Raw genomic sequence first — 18,661 nt, 5'->3', positions numbered from 1 at the left:
GGTGATGACATAGGAAATCAGGGTCAATGCCAGGCATGTCTGCGACGGACCATGCAAAGGCGTTGATGTGCCTCGCTATGACCTCAGAGATTTGATCTCGCAACTCTCCGCCTAGGGATTGCCCAAGTTTGAACACTTTGCCCCCGATCTCCCTTTCTACCACACCTCCGACAGGCTCGGGTCGATTTTCTCGGACAATCTCTTCTCGGGTCATTCCGTCTTCCCTTGGTGATCTGGACGTGACAGAGAATACCCCTCCCTTTGTCTGCAAACTGTTTTCGTAACACTTCTTAGCTTCTCCCTGATCGGAAGCGATGGTGATTACTCCCCCCTCAAGGGAGGGTAACTTCACTTTCATGTGTCTTGCGGAGGGAACTGCCCCCAGCTTGTTCAAAGCTGGTTTTCCCAGTAGTATGTTTTAAGCCGAGGGCACGTCGACAACAAGGTACCTAATTTTAGTAGTCCACAAAGACAGGTTGTCTGTGAATGTGGTACTTAGCTCGATGTACCCATGGACTTCTACTTCATTTCCCGCGAAGCCATACAAACGTCTAGCGGAGGGTTTTAACTGGTCCATGGATAACCGTAGACGGTTGAAGGTTGTCAAGAACATAACATTGGCCGAACTTCCTTGATCTACGAGGATGTGGTGTACCCTCTTCCTGACGGTGATTAGGGAGATTACTACCGGGTCATTGTCGTGAGGTACGACATCTAAGAGGTCGGCTCGCGTGAAAACAAGGTCGACGTCAGGAGCGAAATCTTTCTGTCGCGCCTCCGCCGCCACCTGGGAGGCACATTCTTCTCTTGGGAAACCTCCTGAGATGGTGTTTACCTCTCCATGAATAGGTACCTCGTGCCCTTGATCCACTCCCGTTGCCACCAATGTCTGACCGTCCGTTTCTTCTTGCAAGTAGTCCTTCAGGAATCCGCTCTTCACTAACTCGTCTAATTGATGTGCCAAGGCTAGGCAGTTTCGTATATGGTGGCCATTCGCTTGATGGAATTCACACCAGGCGTTCTTGTTGGGCCCCATCTTTCTATCGGTCTTCACTGGTACCTTCAGTCTTGCCGCTATGTTAGGGATGGCGATTAACTCCTTAAGCTCCACCCGGAAATTATGCTTTGGGGGAGGATCCCGTCTCGTGCGCGCGCCCCTTGGGGTTCGTTCTTAAGGTTTCTCCGCCCCCTTCTTTTCTGCTGTTGCTTCGTGGACTCTCATAGGCGGAGGTCGGGTGGTTGCCCGTGGCCGAATAGGGGCCACGTAGCCTTGCTTCTGTGTTACGCGATCATCTGCGACAATGTGTGTTAACGCTCAGCGTCAGATCTCTGTGAACGTCCTCGGGTAGACCATTAGCAACGATTCGCTGAAGGGCCCAGGTAGCATTCCCTTGACAAAGGCTAGACTATAATGGCCTCATCGGTGGGCTTCAAGCGGACCACCTGAATCGCAAATCTGTCCAGATAATCTTTCATGAATTCCCCCTGGTACTGCTTGACGTTAAAGATGTCGTAGGAAAGTCGGGTGGGGGCCTTGTTGACAAGGTACTGTTCCCTAAACAGTGTGGCAAACTGATTGAAACTAGTAATGTGTCCGTCGGGGAGGCTGATGAACCATTCTAGTGCCGCGCCGGATAGGGTGCTCATCAACATCTTGCAATAGACGACATCAGATCCTTCGGTGAGCATCATCTGGGTATGGAATGCTGTAAGGTGGGCCTCCGGGTTTTCTACTCCTGTGAAGGAGACCTTTGGACCCAGAGATGTTGTTGGTAATACAACATTCATGTTTGCTCGCGAGAACGACATGGGACGTGCCCTAAGCGGTATCGACGGTGCGCGCTCGTTTGTCGCGCGTTCCCCTACATGTTGTAAGCCTCTTCGTAATGCCTCGTTGACTCTGCGTAATTATGTGTTGTCCGCTCGGGAAGACGCTACTTTTGCTTGGAGAGTGCGCATCGTATCCAGGACCTGCTGCGTGGTTACAATGTCCCCTTCGGGGGGTGCCCTCTCTTCTGATCTAGCTGCCGCTCGTCTCGTACTCCTCATTCTGTTAGTTAAGACTCCTCACGTGATTATGGGTGAGACCTTGTTTTAACGGGCCCCACGGTGGGCGCCAAATGTTCTGACCGATTGACTCCCTTCGCCAGTTGACTCTAATAGCTGTTTCGGCCCTCCGAACTTGCTTGATAATTGTGCTTTCTTGATCAAGAGACCTCTCACCTCCAAAGACAAAGGGGCGCCCTAGCGGCCGTTTGCACTCCGACTCTCAAGTCAGTATTAGGGCAAAAAACATAAAGTGTATCAAATAACTTTAGTCTCAAAAGTTGCGTACCTTACTAGGGTTCTTAACACCCTTTATATAGGTTGAAACTAGGGTTTACCTCTGTTCTGTTACCACTGTCTAGGGTTCCTTGGGAAGTGTCCCTATGCCGCTATTGTGTAATCTTAGCGTATCTGACACATGAACTTCCCTTAACTGGAGTGCAACGGATAATCAGTGTGGCTGCCTAGGTCCCAACTTGGTGCACCTAATGTCCAGACCCATCTGTTTGCGGGTGCCCTAAGTACCCACGTGCCATGCATGCAATTTTCATGGAAACCCTAATTCTACTGGGGCCTTACGCCTCCTAGGATTATCCATGATGTTGCGCCTTCATGCGTCATACATCTCACATGCATGGATCCCCCACAACTTAGGATTTTCCCATGTCTCACGTCTTTAACTGTTAACTTATCGTAACCTTTTGGCCTGTCTCATCTGGCCTTCTACAATGTCCAGGCGACCGATGTCCGATCTTCTCCCTCTACGGCGAGGTCCGATATCGATCTCCAACATCGGGTTTAAAATATCAACGCCCAAAGACTGACCAATCCCCTGGTGAGTGCGTCTGGGGTCCACCTTGTATCCCCTTTCCATCACCGAGCATCGGTGCACAATGTCTGAGGTCAGCCTTTGGGTCTACCCGAGGACCGGTCGGGACAAATATTATTGCTCTTATTTCCACTCTTAGTTCTGCTTTTTCTCTAAAGGACTTGGGCCATCTACATCACTTCCTTGGTATTGATGTCTCCACCTTCCAAGATGGATCTTTGTACTTATCACAGCGTCACTATGTTCAAAGCCTTCTTCAACGAACGCAAATGCTTGAGTCCCATGCACAACCTACCCCTATGGTTACCAACTTAAAGCTTTCACAAAATGCTTCTGCATCCTTTTCGGATCCCTCTTTATTCAGATCCACAGTGGGTGCTCTTCAATATGTGCTCATCACTCGTCCAGAACTCACCTTTTCTGTGAATAAAGTCTCTCAGTTCATGCACAGTCCTCAAGAGCATCATTGGAAGGCAGTTAAACGGATCCTACGGCTTCTTATCAAACACAACACCAATAATACAATCCAGGGCTTCTGTTACTCAGACTGGGCTAGTGATATAGATGACAGAAAGTCTACAACAGGATACTGCATGTATTTTGGCTCTAATCTTGTCTCATGGTCTTCTCATAAATAAAAAGTTGTTTCCCAAAGCAGAACTGAAACAGAGTATCGCGGAATTGCTACTGTTCTGGCTGATATTATATGGCTTCAATCTTTATTAACTGAACTCCATATCTCCTGTACCATGCCCAAAATTTACTTTGATAACCTTGGAGCGGTTCTACTTTCAGCTAACCCTGTCATGCACTCGAGGTCCAAGCACTTTGAAATAGACATTCACTTTGTCCGTGACCATGTACAACAGAAGCATGTCTCTCTCATTCATATACCTGCTCATTTTCAACTTGTTGATGTGTTCACAAAGCCTATTTCTGGTCTCAGTTTTACTTCAGTGCGTCCTAAACTTATGGTTATGAAAAAAGCCATCATAAGTTTACGGGGATGTTAAGCAAATTACTTAAGTTAGTTTCAGTTAGTCTCCAAGTGTATCTTTGCCTATATATTTCAAACCTTTGTATCAGTTTACACATAAGTGAATATATGAATATTTTACTCTTTTATCTCTCTATGCCTCCACTCATTCTCTCTCGTGTTAACACTACATTGGTACATATCTTTACCGCGTTATTGTTTTCCTCCTGCTTTCCTTAATGTCTTACTACATGCCTTGCTATTAGAGAACACCGTGCTTTTAACTAAGACAGAGATGTCCCGCCGCACCAGGGGTTCTCAGGCGAAACCTAACATTGCTCCAACCAACGCAGATTCTGAAAATATGACGACCATGCCTATGAAAAAAAAACGTCCTACCGGAACTTGCCCCCAAGCTGAACCTATTGACTTGGAAGAAAACTCTTCACACCATCAAGGTTCGTCGGTATCCCGCTCTTGCAAAAATGGTGACAACGCCTCACTGCTGGAGAGTCAGAAGTTATCATGGTTAGAGATTCTTTCCACTATCGACCATATGGTGCAGAAACAGATTCAGCTAGATGTTGAATAAGTTCAAAGGGTTAAGAAAGAACTCGAGGCTGCCAACTTCAAATACACCCAACTGGAAAGCAAACTCGTAGAACTGGCACAAGACTGAGACGATGCTCTCGGCAAACTTCAGAGGACTATTGAAGATTACGCTCGCCACAGGGAGGAGTGTCAAGCCGCCAATCGGGCCTGGGAATTGACCAAAAACATGCTTAAAAATAAAATCGCAACCTAGGATGCAGCGTTGGAGACCGCCAAAGATGAGATTTCCAAATCCTTCGTCGAAGGTTTTAATAGGGCCATTAAGCAGTTTAAGGTGGCGCAATCTGATGTGGATACCTCACTCTTTAACCCATTCAAAAGCGTTGTGGGAAAATCGTTGATGAGGAGTGACATATAGCTCGATGTCCTATCTTTTGCAAAAACTTAAAAGTTTAATTTGTAATATGCACATGTAGTCTATTCTAAACACTTGCACTATTTGTTTTGTTATAATATCTATTTTGGCTTTGCATTATTTATTTAGTTGTAATGTCTATTTTGGTAATCACCTAAACATCCCTCGATACCTTGTTATTGTCGTTTTTTCTTTGTATTTTCCTAAAACACTAATGGTATTAACTCTTAACAACGGACTTGGAAGCTAAACCACCAAATATGATCTGTATATGAAATCGATTGTGCTTAGTTATAGCATTTAGCATTTTCATAGATTCCTTAACCCGAGACTTGCAACTACTATGGTGGAGTGCATACCAAAAATAAGGATTACTCATAATAAAAGGATTTGTAACGGTCGTACCTTGATGCATTTTTTTTTTATATAGTAGACCGAGGTTATGCTCGACACCATGGAGGGTTAGGACCCTTCCATGATTTTTTTTTTTATATAGTGGATCGAGGTTATGCTCGACACTATGGAGGGTTAGGACCCTTCCATGGTTTTTTCTTCATATAGTGGACCGAGGTTTGTTAGAAATATAGGCCTTAAAGAAGAGGGGGGTGAATTGTTTATGAAAGATTTTCATAAATATTGAAGGTAGATTGAAAGACAATGAAGAATCAATCAATTAGAAATTAGTTTAGCCAATTAGAAAACTATTTTTAGTTGCATAAAATCAACCTGTTGTTTTTGCGAAACAACCGGTTGTTTATACCAACAGTTTTAAAGAGAGTAAGAATAGAAAGATTAACACAAAAATGTTTATACTGGTTCACTCTTTACAAAGAGCTACATCCAGTCCTCAGAAACCACTGAGAATTCACTAAGTAATCAAACCTTGATTACAAACAACACACCAAAGTGGTGATCTTGAACCCTTCAAGAACACACACCACCTTTGGCATACAATACATAGTTTTCAAGAAAACCTCTGAAATTGCACAACACCAAGTCACACAGAATTACAGTTATCAAGAAAGAAAGGAATAGAATACACCAGGGTACAATCAAATATTAAAGTAAATCCTAAACACTTTGAAATCTTGAAAAACTGATTTTGATGAAACTCTCTTGCTTTAATGACCAAGAGCGTAAAACAACTTATTTAAACTCCAATTAGATGGCCAAAGCATTTAATTCAAGAACCAAAAACATGTTGAATCATTTAAAATAGATTGAATCAACTAAACAAAATTATGTTAAGGTTTTCAGAAAATCAATTGATTGAAATCACGAATCAATTGGTTGAATTGGCGTGACAACAAAGTCAGACAAAGTCAAGCTTTTCAAATCCTTTTCAAAATCCACTAAGTGTAAAACAACCGGTTGAATCGACATTTCAACAGGTTGAATTTCCACTTTCTTTAGAAAACATATAGTTTTCAAAAGGATTAAGATTCATTTGACCTTGGATCATCACAATGAGTGAATTAAAAAATTCAACTACTTCTAGACACACACACACAACCAGCAGCAAGGATCTTCGTGCATTCCACTTGGATTTGGAGACATTAAAGCACCTTGTTCAAAAATCTCCCCCTATTTGATGAAGACAAATCCTTGGTTTTCTTGTGTTGTCGTTTTTGAATTTGATAGATCTTGCAAACCATAAATTGTGCATATACAAGGCATACATAGCAGTAGGATAACCCAGTTTTAACAAGCATACAAAGACCAATTTTCTGCTTAAGCTTTTCAAGTAGAAAAACCAGAAAAACAATGTGAAAACAGTGGTTAATTAAGGTGCAAATCAGAGATATATCACAGATATAGCATTAGCATAAGAAACCATAGAGTATGGAAGTAGAGTACAACACCAGAAACCACAACAACAAAGTACAATAGGGCTCTTCATCCTTTTTGATGAGGGAGGTGTTGAGTCCATGAGGCCGAGGTGAATTTTCAAAGAAAGAAGAGAACTCCGCAGATTCAACAAACGTAACAGAGGAAAACAATGGGTTGATCTTGTGAAAAAACTCAGTTGAACTAGCACATGTATTTAAGGAGAAAAAGCAATGAAGATACATTGACATTTAGTGGGTTGTTTTTCAATAGAAAAAGAATCTGTTGCAGTGGGAATATGCCATACGTCAGCCCCAAAAAGACATATCAATGACAACACCAGTCCAGATTTGACCATCCATAAAAGGCACTTAAATTTCCAAGAAATCATGGAATATATTCCTTTATGACCAGAATATATTCTAATAAGATCGTATTCAAAGTCACAATTAATGTAAATTTGACCTATAAAAATTTTGAATGAAAAGAAACAGTTGTATTGATGCACAAAAATTCAAAATAGCTTTAATACAAAGTTGCCAATGGTAAAACAATCGGTTGTTTCGTGAAATATGAGGCACACACACAAATTAAGAAATAAATAAAAAAATTAGGTATTCTTTTGATTTAATCAACCACTATGCATGAGCCAAGAATGTCAATTGACTTTCAAGAAATCCTTCTCAGTGCAATTAAGAACTGCTGACATAAGATTTTACTTCAGATCTTTTCCCTTGAGGCTTCATTCTTCACACTACTATGATTCTTGGCTTTCATGAGTACCTACAAGAAAGATTCAAGAGATAAGATTTGGTCCCCTAGTAAATTTGGGTCCATGGGCATTAACTGGATCATTAGGAACCTTAGAATTCTTAGGAACCCATTTCAAAACACTTCTTGGAACAGAAAGTTTCCTAACTCTGCAGAATCTAATAGAGTTACCCTTTTTCATACAGTAAAAACATGAAACAACCGGTTGTTTTTCAAAGAAGGTTGAAAATGGTTTTGTAACTGATCTTTTCTCGCTGTGTGGACTAAAACCCAATCCAGCTTTGCCAAAAACACATTTTGGAGATGCAAAAATAGTTTCAAAGTTTGATTGGCCTTTTGAAAACTTATCCACAGTTTTTACAACATAGTGAACCTTCTTTTGAAGTGATTCACAATTTTCAAAAAAGTTAGAGTCACAATTGCAAGAAGAGTTTGTGTAAATCATTTCCAGATTTTCAAAATCATTTTTTTGAATTGTTCAGCTCTTCTTCCAATGTCTTGACTCTATTTTCCAACCAATTATTCTTGCCTTTCAACCGGTTATTCAAAAGGGACAACTTATTAGCTTCTTCATGAGTCTCTTTAAAAGCATAAAAAAGTTGACTATAATTTTCAAACTTTATTAAGGTGTTGGAACTTACACTACTTGTTTCTGACTCTCCCTTTGCCATCAAGCACAAATTTTCCTCTTCATCTCCATTTGACAATGAGCTAGATGAAGATACGTGATTATCTTGCCAAGCAATGTAGGCTCTTTTAGCTTTTCCCTTCTTCTCAAATTTCTTGCTTGCTCCCCTCTCCTTGCTTTCATTGTTGGGACAATCAACTTTGATATGACCCAATTTACCACATCCAAAACATGTATAATTGTTAGAATTAAAATCATTGAGTTTCTTACTGTTATACCTATTTGATGATTGGTTTTTGTTGCTGTTTTTCTTCAAGAACTTGTTGAATTTTCAGGTAAGCAAGTTAAAAGTTTCTCCATCACTGTCCTCACTTGATTCTTAACCATCTCTATGACCAATAGCTTTCAAAGCAATGCTCCTCACATGCTTCTCTTCATGCTCTTGATCATTCAGCCTGTTCATCTCAAGTTCTTGTTCCCTAAGCTTATCAAACAAGAAGGTTGTAGTCAAGGTAGTCAAATCCTTGGATGCAGAGATAATAGTGACTTTAGGCTGCCAAGATCTGTCCAAGTATTTGAGGATCTTGATGCTAAGTTCCTCCCTTTCAAGATCTTGCCAAGACTGATGAGATGGTTTACAATGTGCGTGAATCTCTTTTGTACATCACTAATGGTCTCCCCTTTGAGCATTCTAAAAATCTCATACTTCTGAATTAGAGCATGCTTTCTTGCACTCTTCACATCAATGGTTCCTTCATGTGTAACTTCAAGAATATCCCACATCTCTTTTGCTGAAGCACATTGTGAGACCCTGAAAAACTCATCAGAATTTAGAGTGTACCGCCCTGGTAGTCGGAGGTGATGACGTGGCATCCAGCTACAGTATAGGCGTGTTGACAAGGCGCCAGGTTGGCAGAAGGGAAGGAAGTCGGGGGGTTCGTGAAGTCGCCAGTTATTAAGTTGGCGTGTTCCGATCTCCAGCATACCAGAACCGGCGATCACCAGGTTAGAGATGAAGTCGCCAAATGTACACTCAGGCGACCTAATGACTGGAGATCGCTAGAGAAAGCACATCGCCAGAGATGAAGGTGGTGCAGATTATGAAGGCGGCCGACGAGACCACAGGGAAGGTGTACGAAGACACCCTAACTCGCCAGTTCCAGTAGAGATCGCACTCCCAAGTTTGCTATGTATTGGGCAGTACCATGCATAGGTAACTTAGCAAAACAAGAGTAGAAGCAGCGCCCAAGTCAAGGAGGCTCCAGATGAAGGCACGTGTACGACTAGATGCGAGCCACGTGTCCAAGTCTGTAACTGCCAGGAGAGAGAAAATGACCAGGTATATAAGAGTTCTCAACGAACTTTCTGAGGTACGCACGTTCAGATTATACTCTTTACGCCTGCGAGTTCTAGAGCACACTGTGAGAGAGAATTTGCACGGTTCTTGTTCTCTTAGTATTTGGTGGTTCGGCTACTGACTTGGGCGTTGGAGGGCGATCGGCCGCAGCGGCGCCGCTCTGTTCTTTTGCAGGTTCTTGAAGTGGATCTTGGAGAGGGACGGACGTTTGAAGCGGTGCGCAAGTCGATCCTGTGACGAGGCAAGCTCCTACGTTTTGGTCAACAGGCAGGATCATAGAGCATATGTGGTGATGTTTTTAGCAATACAATCAAATTGAGCTCTTTTGCTTTCAGACTCACTGCATTGGGACCAAGGTTTTTCTATGAAAACATCATCTTTTTAAAATTTTGGAACAAAAGGGCCATTTACAATGGCATCCCAGATTCCTTTATCAATTGATTCCACAAAGATTTTCATTCTGACCTTCCAAAATTGATAATTCAGACCACAAAACAGAAGTGGCATGTTTACTTAAGCATCCTTCCCAAAGGGTAGTTTTGTGGCCATGAATAAGGTTTTAAGGATTGAAAACTTGAATGACTTTCAAGAACTCAACTATTGATGCCAATTGTTAGAAATATAGGCCTTAAATAAGAGGGGGGGGGGGGGGTTGAATTTTTTATGACAAATTTTTGCAAATATTGAAGGTAGATTGAAAGACAATGAAGAATCAATCAATTAGAAATTAGTTCATCCAATAGAAAAATGTTTTTAGTTTGATTGCAAAATATAAAACTGTTGTTTTTGTGAAACAACCAGTTGTTTATACCTGCAGTTTATAAAATCAAAACTTAAGTAGTTTTAAAGAGAGTAAGGATAGAGAGATTAACACAAAATGTTTATACTCGTTCATTCTTTACCAAGAGCTACATCTAGTTCTCTGAAACCACTGAGAATTCACTAAGTAATCAAACCTTGATTACAAACAACACACCAAAGTGGTGATCTTGAACCCTTCAAGAACAAACACCACCTTTGGCAAACAACACACAGTTTTCAGAACAACCTTTGAAACTGCATTACACCAGGTCAGACATAATTACAGTGATAAAAAAATAAGAAAGGAATAGATTACACCTATGTACAATCAAAGATTAAAGTATAGAGAATATATAGAATCCTATTCCACACTTGAAAATGATCAAAAAGCACTTTAAAATCATGAAAAACTGTTTTTGATTAAGCTCTCTTGCTTAGTTAATGACCAAGAGCATAAAACAACTTATTTAAACTCCAATCAGATGGTCAAAGCATTTAATTCAAGAAACAAAAACATTTTGAATCATTTAAAACAGATTAAAACAACTTAACAAAATTCTGTTAAGGTTTTCAAAAATAAATTGATTGAAATCACAAATCAATTGGTTGAATTGGATTGATAGCAAAGTCAAACAAAGTCAAGCTTTTCAAATCCTTTACAAATTCCACTAAGTGTAAAACAACCGGTTGAATCAACATTTTAATAGGTTCAATTTTCACTTTCTTTAGAAAACATATATTTTTCAAAAGGATTAAGATTCATTTGACCTTGGATCATCACAAGGAGTGGATTAAAAAATTCAACTACTTTTAGACACACACACACAACCAGAAGTAAGGATATTCATGCATTCCACTTGGATTTGGAGACATCGAAGCACCTTTTTTCAACAAGGTTATGCTCGACACCATGGAGGGTTAGGACCCTTCCATGGTTTTTTTTCTTCATATAGTGGACTGCGGTTATGCTTGGCACCAAGGAGTGTTAGGAATCTTCCATGGTTTTTTCTTCATATAGTGCACCTAGTTTTTGCTCGACACCATGGAGTTTTAGGACACCCTTACATGGTTTTTTTTTTCCTTCATATAGTGGATCAAGGTTATGCTCCGCACGAATTTTGGGTTAGGACCATTCCATTTTTTTTTTTCATATAGTGGACCGAGGTTATGCTCGACACCATGGAGGGTTAGGACCATTCCATGGTTTTTTCTTCATTAATGGATCAAGGTTATGCTCGACACCATGGAGGGTTAGGACCCTTCCATGGTTTTGTCTTCATATAGTGGTCTGCGGTTATGCTCGGCATCGTGGAGGGTTAGAACCCTTTCATGGGGTTTTCTTCATATAGTGGACCGAGGTTATGCTCGACACCATGGAGGGTTTCATGGTTTTTTCTTCATATAGTGGACTGAGGTTATGCTCAGAACCATGGAGGGTTAAAACCCTTCCAAGATTGTTTCTTCATATAGTGGACTGAGGTTATGCTCGACACCAGGGAGGGTTAGGACCCTTCCATGATTTTTCATTGTAGACAAATTCAAAACTGAAATTTGAAAAATAATCAAAAAACCTGAATAACTTCCTTTATAAACCAAAACCAAAGTGGACTGTATCAATCCAAAAAATAAAAAAGCATATAAGTTGCTTAAAATAACTAGTACTAGAATGTGTTACTAGATGTAACAGAATCATAAATTGTATACGTTCCATTTTCTTGCTATATGGACCCTTCCATCTTTAGCCGATATGCCCCTTTTCTGACTACCTCCCTGATCCAATAAGGTCCGATCCATTTTGGCGCCAGTTTACTTTCCATGTTTGCTTCCCCCGACTTCCTCAATACCATCTCTTTCTCTCTGAATTCCATTGATTCTACCCTACTCAAGTATTTTGCCTCTGTCCTCCTCTTCAGTGTCATTTCTCGCACTTTAGCTTTGTTTCTTAATTTCTTGTTTATATCTTAGTGAAATAGTATTCCTTCCCTTGCCCCTTTTTCCGAGAAATCCTAAATCCTTCTCGAAGGTAACTTTACCTCGATGGGTAACACCGTGTCACTACCGTAGATCAGGATGAAAACAGTCTCTTTTGTTCTTGACTGTTCTCTTTGTTGAACTTGAAGCTTTGATGTCTCCAAATCCATGAAGATTGCTTGAAAACTAGGTTTTCGCTTGTAGTCATGGATTCTGGGTAGATTAGAATTTGTCAATCCACTCTTAACTTGATCCAAAACTACTTCAATCATGTTCTTTAAAGAAAAATTGTTTTTCAAAGTAAGAGAAAAACAACCTGTTGATTTTTCGTTTTAATCGGTTGTTTTACACTTGGTAGTTTTGGAAAGGATTTGAAATAGATGAAATTGGCTGACTTCACAACCAAAGCCATTTCAATCGATTGATTCGCACTTTCAATCGATTGATTTTTTGAAAACATAACAAAATTGGTTAAATTTGTTAAAACTGTTTTTGCTTATTTTAAATTTGTTTTATCCCTTGACTGATAGTCTGAAACGACTATTTTTAAGGCTATATAATTGGTTTTTAAATATCTAATTAATGAGAGAGATCAGATTATAAAAGTTCAAAGAGATTTTCCAAAGGGTGAGTTTATGTAGAGAGATCAGATTATAGAGTATGTTCTGACCTGTAGTGGTTATGTTTCAAAAAGGGTGAGTGTTCTTGAAGGGTTCAAGATCACCTCTTTGGTGCTTGTGTTGTGTAATTTGTATTTGATTTCTTAGTGAAATACCTAGGTGTTTCTGGGGACTGGATGTAACTCAGGTTAAGAGTGAACCAATATAATCCTTGTGTGTTCAATCTCTCTATCTCTCACTGCTTATAAAACTGTTTGATCTATGATTTTTCAAAGTGCTGATAAATACAATCAATTGATTCGTATAAACAATTGATTGATTTTCTGGAATCAAATTAAAACAGTTTTTTGATTGGCTTATCTGATTGCTTCTTTTGTGATTCTGCATTAATATTCATTCTTGCCTAGAATTTTCGAAAATCTTTCATTAAACAATTCACCCCCTCTTGTTTAAAGGTGTATAATTCCAACAATTGGTATCAAAGGTAGGTTCTTGAAAGTTACTCAAGTTTTGATTCAACCCTTTTTTTCATTGCTAACAAACTACTTTTGGGGAAGGTGCTTCTGTAAATAGACCACCTCTGTTCTGTTGTGAAACTATCAACTCTGGAAAATGAGAATGAAATTTTTTTTTGAATCTATTGATAGAAAAATATGGGATGCTATCACAAATGACTCTTTTATGCCTATGTGTGGAAAAGATAAAGTTTCTTCTGAAAACCTTGGTCCAAATGGACTAAGAGCGAAAGTAAAAAGGTTAAACTTGATTGCATTGCTAAAAATGTCATAATATCTGCTCTTGATTCTAATGAGTTTCTTAGAGTTTCAAAGTGTGTTTCAGCGAAGGACATGTGAGACACTCTTGAAAGCACTCATGAAGGTTCAAGTGGAACTGTTTGGCAAGATAATGACATCTTCTTCTGGTTCATCTTCAAAAGTTACAAAACCCAATCTGTGTCTGATGACAAAGGCAAAATCTACATCAAGCAGTGTAAGTACAAACTCTTCCATTAATGATGAAAATTATTATAAACTTCTTGAGGCTTTTAAGGAGACTCATGAAGAAACTTGTAGGTTGACCCTTTTGAACAATCAGTTGAAAAGTAAAAACAACTGGTTGGAAAACAGAGTCAAAATCTTGGAAGAAGAATTAAACAATTCAAAAACTGATTTTGAAAACTTGGAAATGATTTATCAAAATTCTTCTTGCACGTGTGATTCTACTTCTTGTGAAAACTGTGTATATCTTCAAAATAAAGTTTTGTATCTTGTGAAAATTATGGATAAAATTTCTAAAGGAAAATCAAACTTTGAGACTGTACTTTCATCTCAAAACTGTGTTTCTGGAAAATTTAGACTTGGTTTTAATCCACAGAGGAACAACAGTGGCTTTTCAAAACCATTTTCAACCATAGGAGAAAAATAACCAATTGAAAAGTCAAAACAACCGGTTGTTTCTTGCTTCTACTGTATGAGAAAGGGTCAATCAGTCAGGTTCTGTAAAATTCGATGTTCCCAGGGGTATTTTAAAATGGGTTCCTAAGAATCCTAAGGTTCCTAATAATCAAGTTAACCTCTATGGACCCAAATTTGTTAGGTTGTCTTTTGCAGGATTCCTTGATGAAAAGTAATCATATGTGGTACTTGGACAATGGTTGTTCCAAACACATGACATGAGATATATCCAAGTTTGTCAACATCATCCTCAAACAAGAAGGTCATGTTACCTATGGGGATAACAACAAAGGAACATTCTTGGGAAAGACACTATAGGAAATGAAAACAACTTCTTGATTCATGATGTTCTACATGTGGAAGGACTCAAGCATAATCTTTCCAGTATAATCCAACTGTGTGATAAAGGGTTCACATGGACACTGTTTCTGGAGTCAAAAAGCAATTCCTTCTTTACATTCAAGAAGCTAGCTAAGAGGTTGCAGAATACATATTGCAACAACATATGTGCTATCTACAGTGATCATGGAGGAGAATTCCAGAATGAAAGGTTCAACTCTTTTTATGAATAACTTGGTATCTTCCACAATTTCTCTGCTCCAAGAACACCTCAGCAGAATGGTGGGGTGGAAGGAAAAGAACAGATCGCTGAAGAATTGGCCAGGACAATATTGAGTGAATCATCCTTGCCAAAATACTTTTAGGCAGATGCTGTAAGTATTGCGTGCTATGTGATGAATCGGGTTCTCATCAGACCTATCTTGAAGAAGACTCCATATGAACTACTCAATGGAAGGAAACCCAATATAGGTCATCTAAAGGTATTTGGATGTAAGTGTTATATTCTGAATAATGGTAAATAAAATCTTGGAAAATTTGATGAGAAAACAGACAATTGTATTTTTCTTGGTTACTCTTTATCTAGTCATGCTAATAGGATTTATAATAAAAGACTCATGACTGTAGAGGAATCTACACATGTTGTGTTTGATGAAACTAACCTTGCAGAACAAAGTTCCTAGAGGAATTGTGCAAAAGAAGATGAACATAACATCTTTCTAAAGAATATGGAAACTTGTCAATAAAAATTACCGATTGATTCGTAGAATCAATCGATTGATATTCTATAACAGGAAGAGCTACCCAAGGAATGGAGGATTCCAAGAGACCTCTTTGTGGAAAACATAATTGAGCAAATTCATAAGGGAGTTTCTACATGAAGAACCATAGCAAACTACTGCAGACACACGACCTTCATCACTCAAGTTGAACCCAAATCAGTTGATGAAGCTCTCAAGGATGAGAATTGGACTACTGCTATGGATAAGGAGCTAAACCAATTTATCAGGAATGATGTGTGTCTCCTGGTTCCCAAAAAAGATCAAATGAACATCATTGGAACCAAGTGGGTGTTAAGAAACAAGGTAGATGAATAAGGGGTAATAACAAAGAACAAAGCAAGACTTGTTGCAAAAGGGTACAATTAGGAAGAAGGGATAGACTATCACGAGACCTTTGCACCTATAGCCAGATTGGATGCTGTAAGGTTGCTGTTATCCTTTGCTTGCATGAGCGGGTTCAAATTGTTCTAAATGGATGTGAAGAGTGCCTTCCTTAACGGATTTATCATTAAAGAGGTCTTTGTCTCACAACCACCCGGGTTTGTAGATCATCAACATCCCAAACATGTATACAAGCTGAAAAAGGCCTTGTATGGTCTTAAGCAAGCTCCAAGGCAGTGGTATGAGAGGTTAAGTAACTTTCTCTTGTCTCATGACTATGAAAGAGGGAAAGTTGAAAAAACTCTCTTTATCAAAAAATCAAATTCTGCCATTATTTTAGTCCAAATATATGTTAATGACATTATTTTTGGTGTTACTAATGATAGCTTGTGTAAAGAATTTGTGGTAGCTATGTAGGAAGAATTTGAAATGCCAATGATGGGAGAGTTGTCGTTCTTCTAGGGAATGTAGGAACAACAATCAAAGGATGACATCTTTCTAAGTCAATCCAAGTATTGCAAGGAAATCCTCAACAAGTTTGAAATGGAGCAGTGTAAAGAGGCAACTACATCAATGTCCACAAGCTGTTACATGGATGCTGATGCAACTGGAATTGCAGTAGATCAATCCAAATATAGGGGTTTGATTGGCTCTTTACTCTACCTTACAGCCAACAAACCATATATTATGTTTGCAGTATGCCTTTGTGCTAGATTCTAGTCCAATCCGAAAGAATCACACCTTAAAGCTGCCAAAAGAATTCCGAAGTATCAAAAAGGCACATTCATTATTAGGTTATGGTATCCCTCTCATTCACCTGTACATTTACTTGGATACTCTAATTCGAATTTTGCAGGATGCAAACTGGATAGGAAAAGCACAAATGGAATTTTCCATCTACTTGGCTCCAGCCTTATCTCTTGCCATAACAAGAAGCAAGCCTATGTAGCACTTTCCATTGCCGAAGTAGAATACATTGTTGCAGGAAACTGTTGTGCTCAAATTTTGTGGATTAAACAACAACTTGAAGACTTTGGATTAAAAGTCAGCAAAGTACCCCTACTGTGTGACAACACAAGTGTCATCTATTTCACAAAAAATCAAGTTCAGCACTTTATGACAAAACATATTGAGATCCGACACCATTTCATAAGAGATCATGTGAGTAATGGAGACTGTGAGGTGAAGTTCATTGCAATTGAAAGGCAACTGGGAGATTTTTTCACTAAACCTTTGTCAAAGGACACGTTCTTCTTTTTCAGAAATGAGTTAGGAATTCTTGACTCAAACTCTATTTTAAATATTTTTTTTTTATCTCTCCTTTGAGTCTATTTGTGAAGACAAATAAGGAGAAAAGTTTATGTGGTTTGTCTGTTTGTATTGTGTGCTTATTTCTTCTTTATCTTGATTTATATGCTTCTCACTTTGATTAAAATTGTTGCATAAACCTCTGCTGCATAATATTATGATTTGCACCTCTCTTTAACTATCTTTTCACACTGATTTTGTTCTTTTTCCTTGTGGAAATCACTAAGTGAAAAGTGGTTCTTTGGTGCTGATGAAATCTGAAAAGGATTACCTTTGGTATTTGCAAATTTTGTGTTTTGTAGGTATTGTCAAATTCAAATAGAACATCCCAAGCAAACTAGGGATTTGTCTTCATCAATTAGGGAGAGATTGTTGAACTTGAATCTTTGATATCTCCAAATCCATGAAGATTGCTTGAAGACTAGGTTATTGCTTATGGGCATGGGTTATGGGTATATTAGAATTTTTCAATCCACTCTTAACTTGATCCAAAACTAAATCAATCATGTTCTTTAAAGAAAAAGTGTTTTTTAAAGTAAGTGAAAAAGAACCTGTTGATTTTCGTTTCAATCGGTTGTTTTACACTTAGTACTTTTGGAAAGGATTTGAAATAGCTGAAATTGGTTGACTTCAAAGTCAAAGCCATTTCAATCGATTGATTCGCATTTTCAATCGATTGATTTTTTTGAAAACATAACATAATTGGTTAAATCTCTTAAAATTGTTTTTGCTTATTTCAAATATGTTTTGGCCCCTGATTGATAGTCTGAAACAACTATTTTTAAGGCTATATAACTGGATTTTGAATCTCTAATTAATGAGAGAGATCAAATTTCAAAAGATCAAAGAGATTTTCCAAAGATTGCAAGATGGTTAAAAGTTTTGCATTGGTTAAGAGTGGAGTAAGATCTGTTGTATTCATTTATGTATCAGGTGTGATCCTTCCTATTCTTTGTTGTTCTTTAATTCATTTTGTAAAAGTGAAAGGAACTGGTGTCTATAGTCAGAGGGTGTTCTGACCTGTAGTGGTTGTGTTTCAAAGAAGGTGAGTGTTCTTGAAGGGTTCAAGATCACCTCTTTGGTGATTGTGTTGTGTAATCTGTATTTGATTGCTTAGTGAAATACCCAGGGGTTTCTGAGGACTGGATGTAGCTCAGGTTAAGAGTGAACCAGTATAATCCTTGTGTTCAATCTCTCTATCTCCCACTACTTATAAAACTGTTTGATCTGTGATTTTTCAAAGTGCTAATAAAAACAATCGATTGATTCGTATAAACAATCGATTGATTTTCTGGAATCAAATTAAAACCGTTTTGTTGATTGGCTTATCTGATTGCTTCTTCTGTGATTTTGCATTAATATTCATTCTTGCCTAGAATTTTAGAAAATCTTTCATTAAACAATTCACCCCCCCGCCCTTGTTTAAAGGCCTATAATTCCAACACTATCGTGTGTTAAGACCATAACACTTTCGGAAAGAACTTGATCCACCTTGCCTTGGCTTCTCTCCTCACCTTTGATGATAGTATTTTGTGATATTGCATATAATTGTTGTATATTATTATGCATTTGTTGGTGGACTCCGGACTGGCTTCTTTACTTGT

General features: G+C 38.7%; 1 protein-coding gene across 1 annotated transcript; it reads right to left on the bottom strand.

The window, feature by feature from the left end:
• Positions 1-418: 418 nt before the first annotated feature.
• LOC137815850 (uncharacterized) lies at positions 419-1,036 on the bottom strand. Its single transcript, XM_068618962.1, has one exon. It carries the CDS (start codon positions 1,034-1,036, stop codon positions 419-421), a length of 618 nt encoding a protein of 205 aa, XP_068475063.1.
• Between the last annotated feature and the right edge of the window lie 17,625 nt (positions 1,037-18,661).

This window comes from Phaseolus vulgaris, chromosome 1 (assembly GCF_051622355.1).
Source record: "Phaseolus vulgaris cultivar YP4 chromosome 1, ASM5162235v1, whole genome shotgun sequence".
Classification (NCBI taxonomy): domain Eukaryota; kingdom Viridiplantae; phylum Streptophyta; class Magnoliopsida; order Fabales; family Fabaceae; genus Phaseolus; species Phaseolus vulgaris.
Note: the sequence above shows the minus strand (reverse complement) of the source record. Positions and strands in the feature narration are given on the sequence as shown.

Excerpts from the sequence above, each read along its gene's own strand:
- LOC137815850 (XM_068618962.1), bottom strand. The coding sequence starts at position 1,036 with ATGGGGCCCAACAAGAACGCCTGGTGTGAATTCCATCAAGCGAATGGC.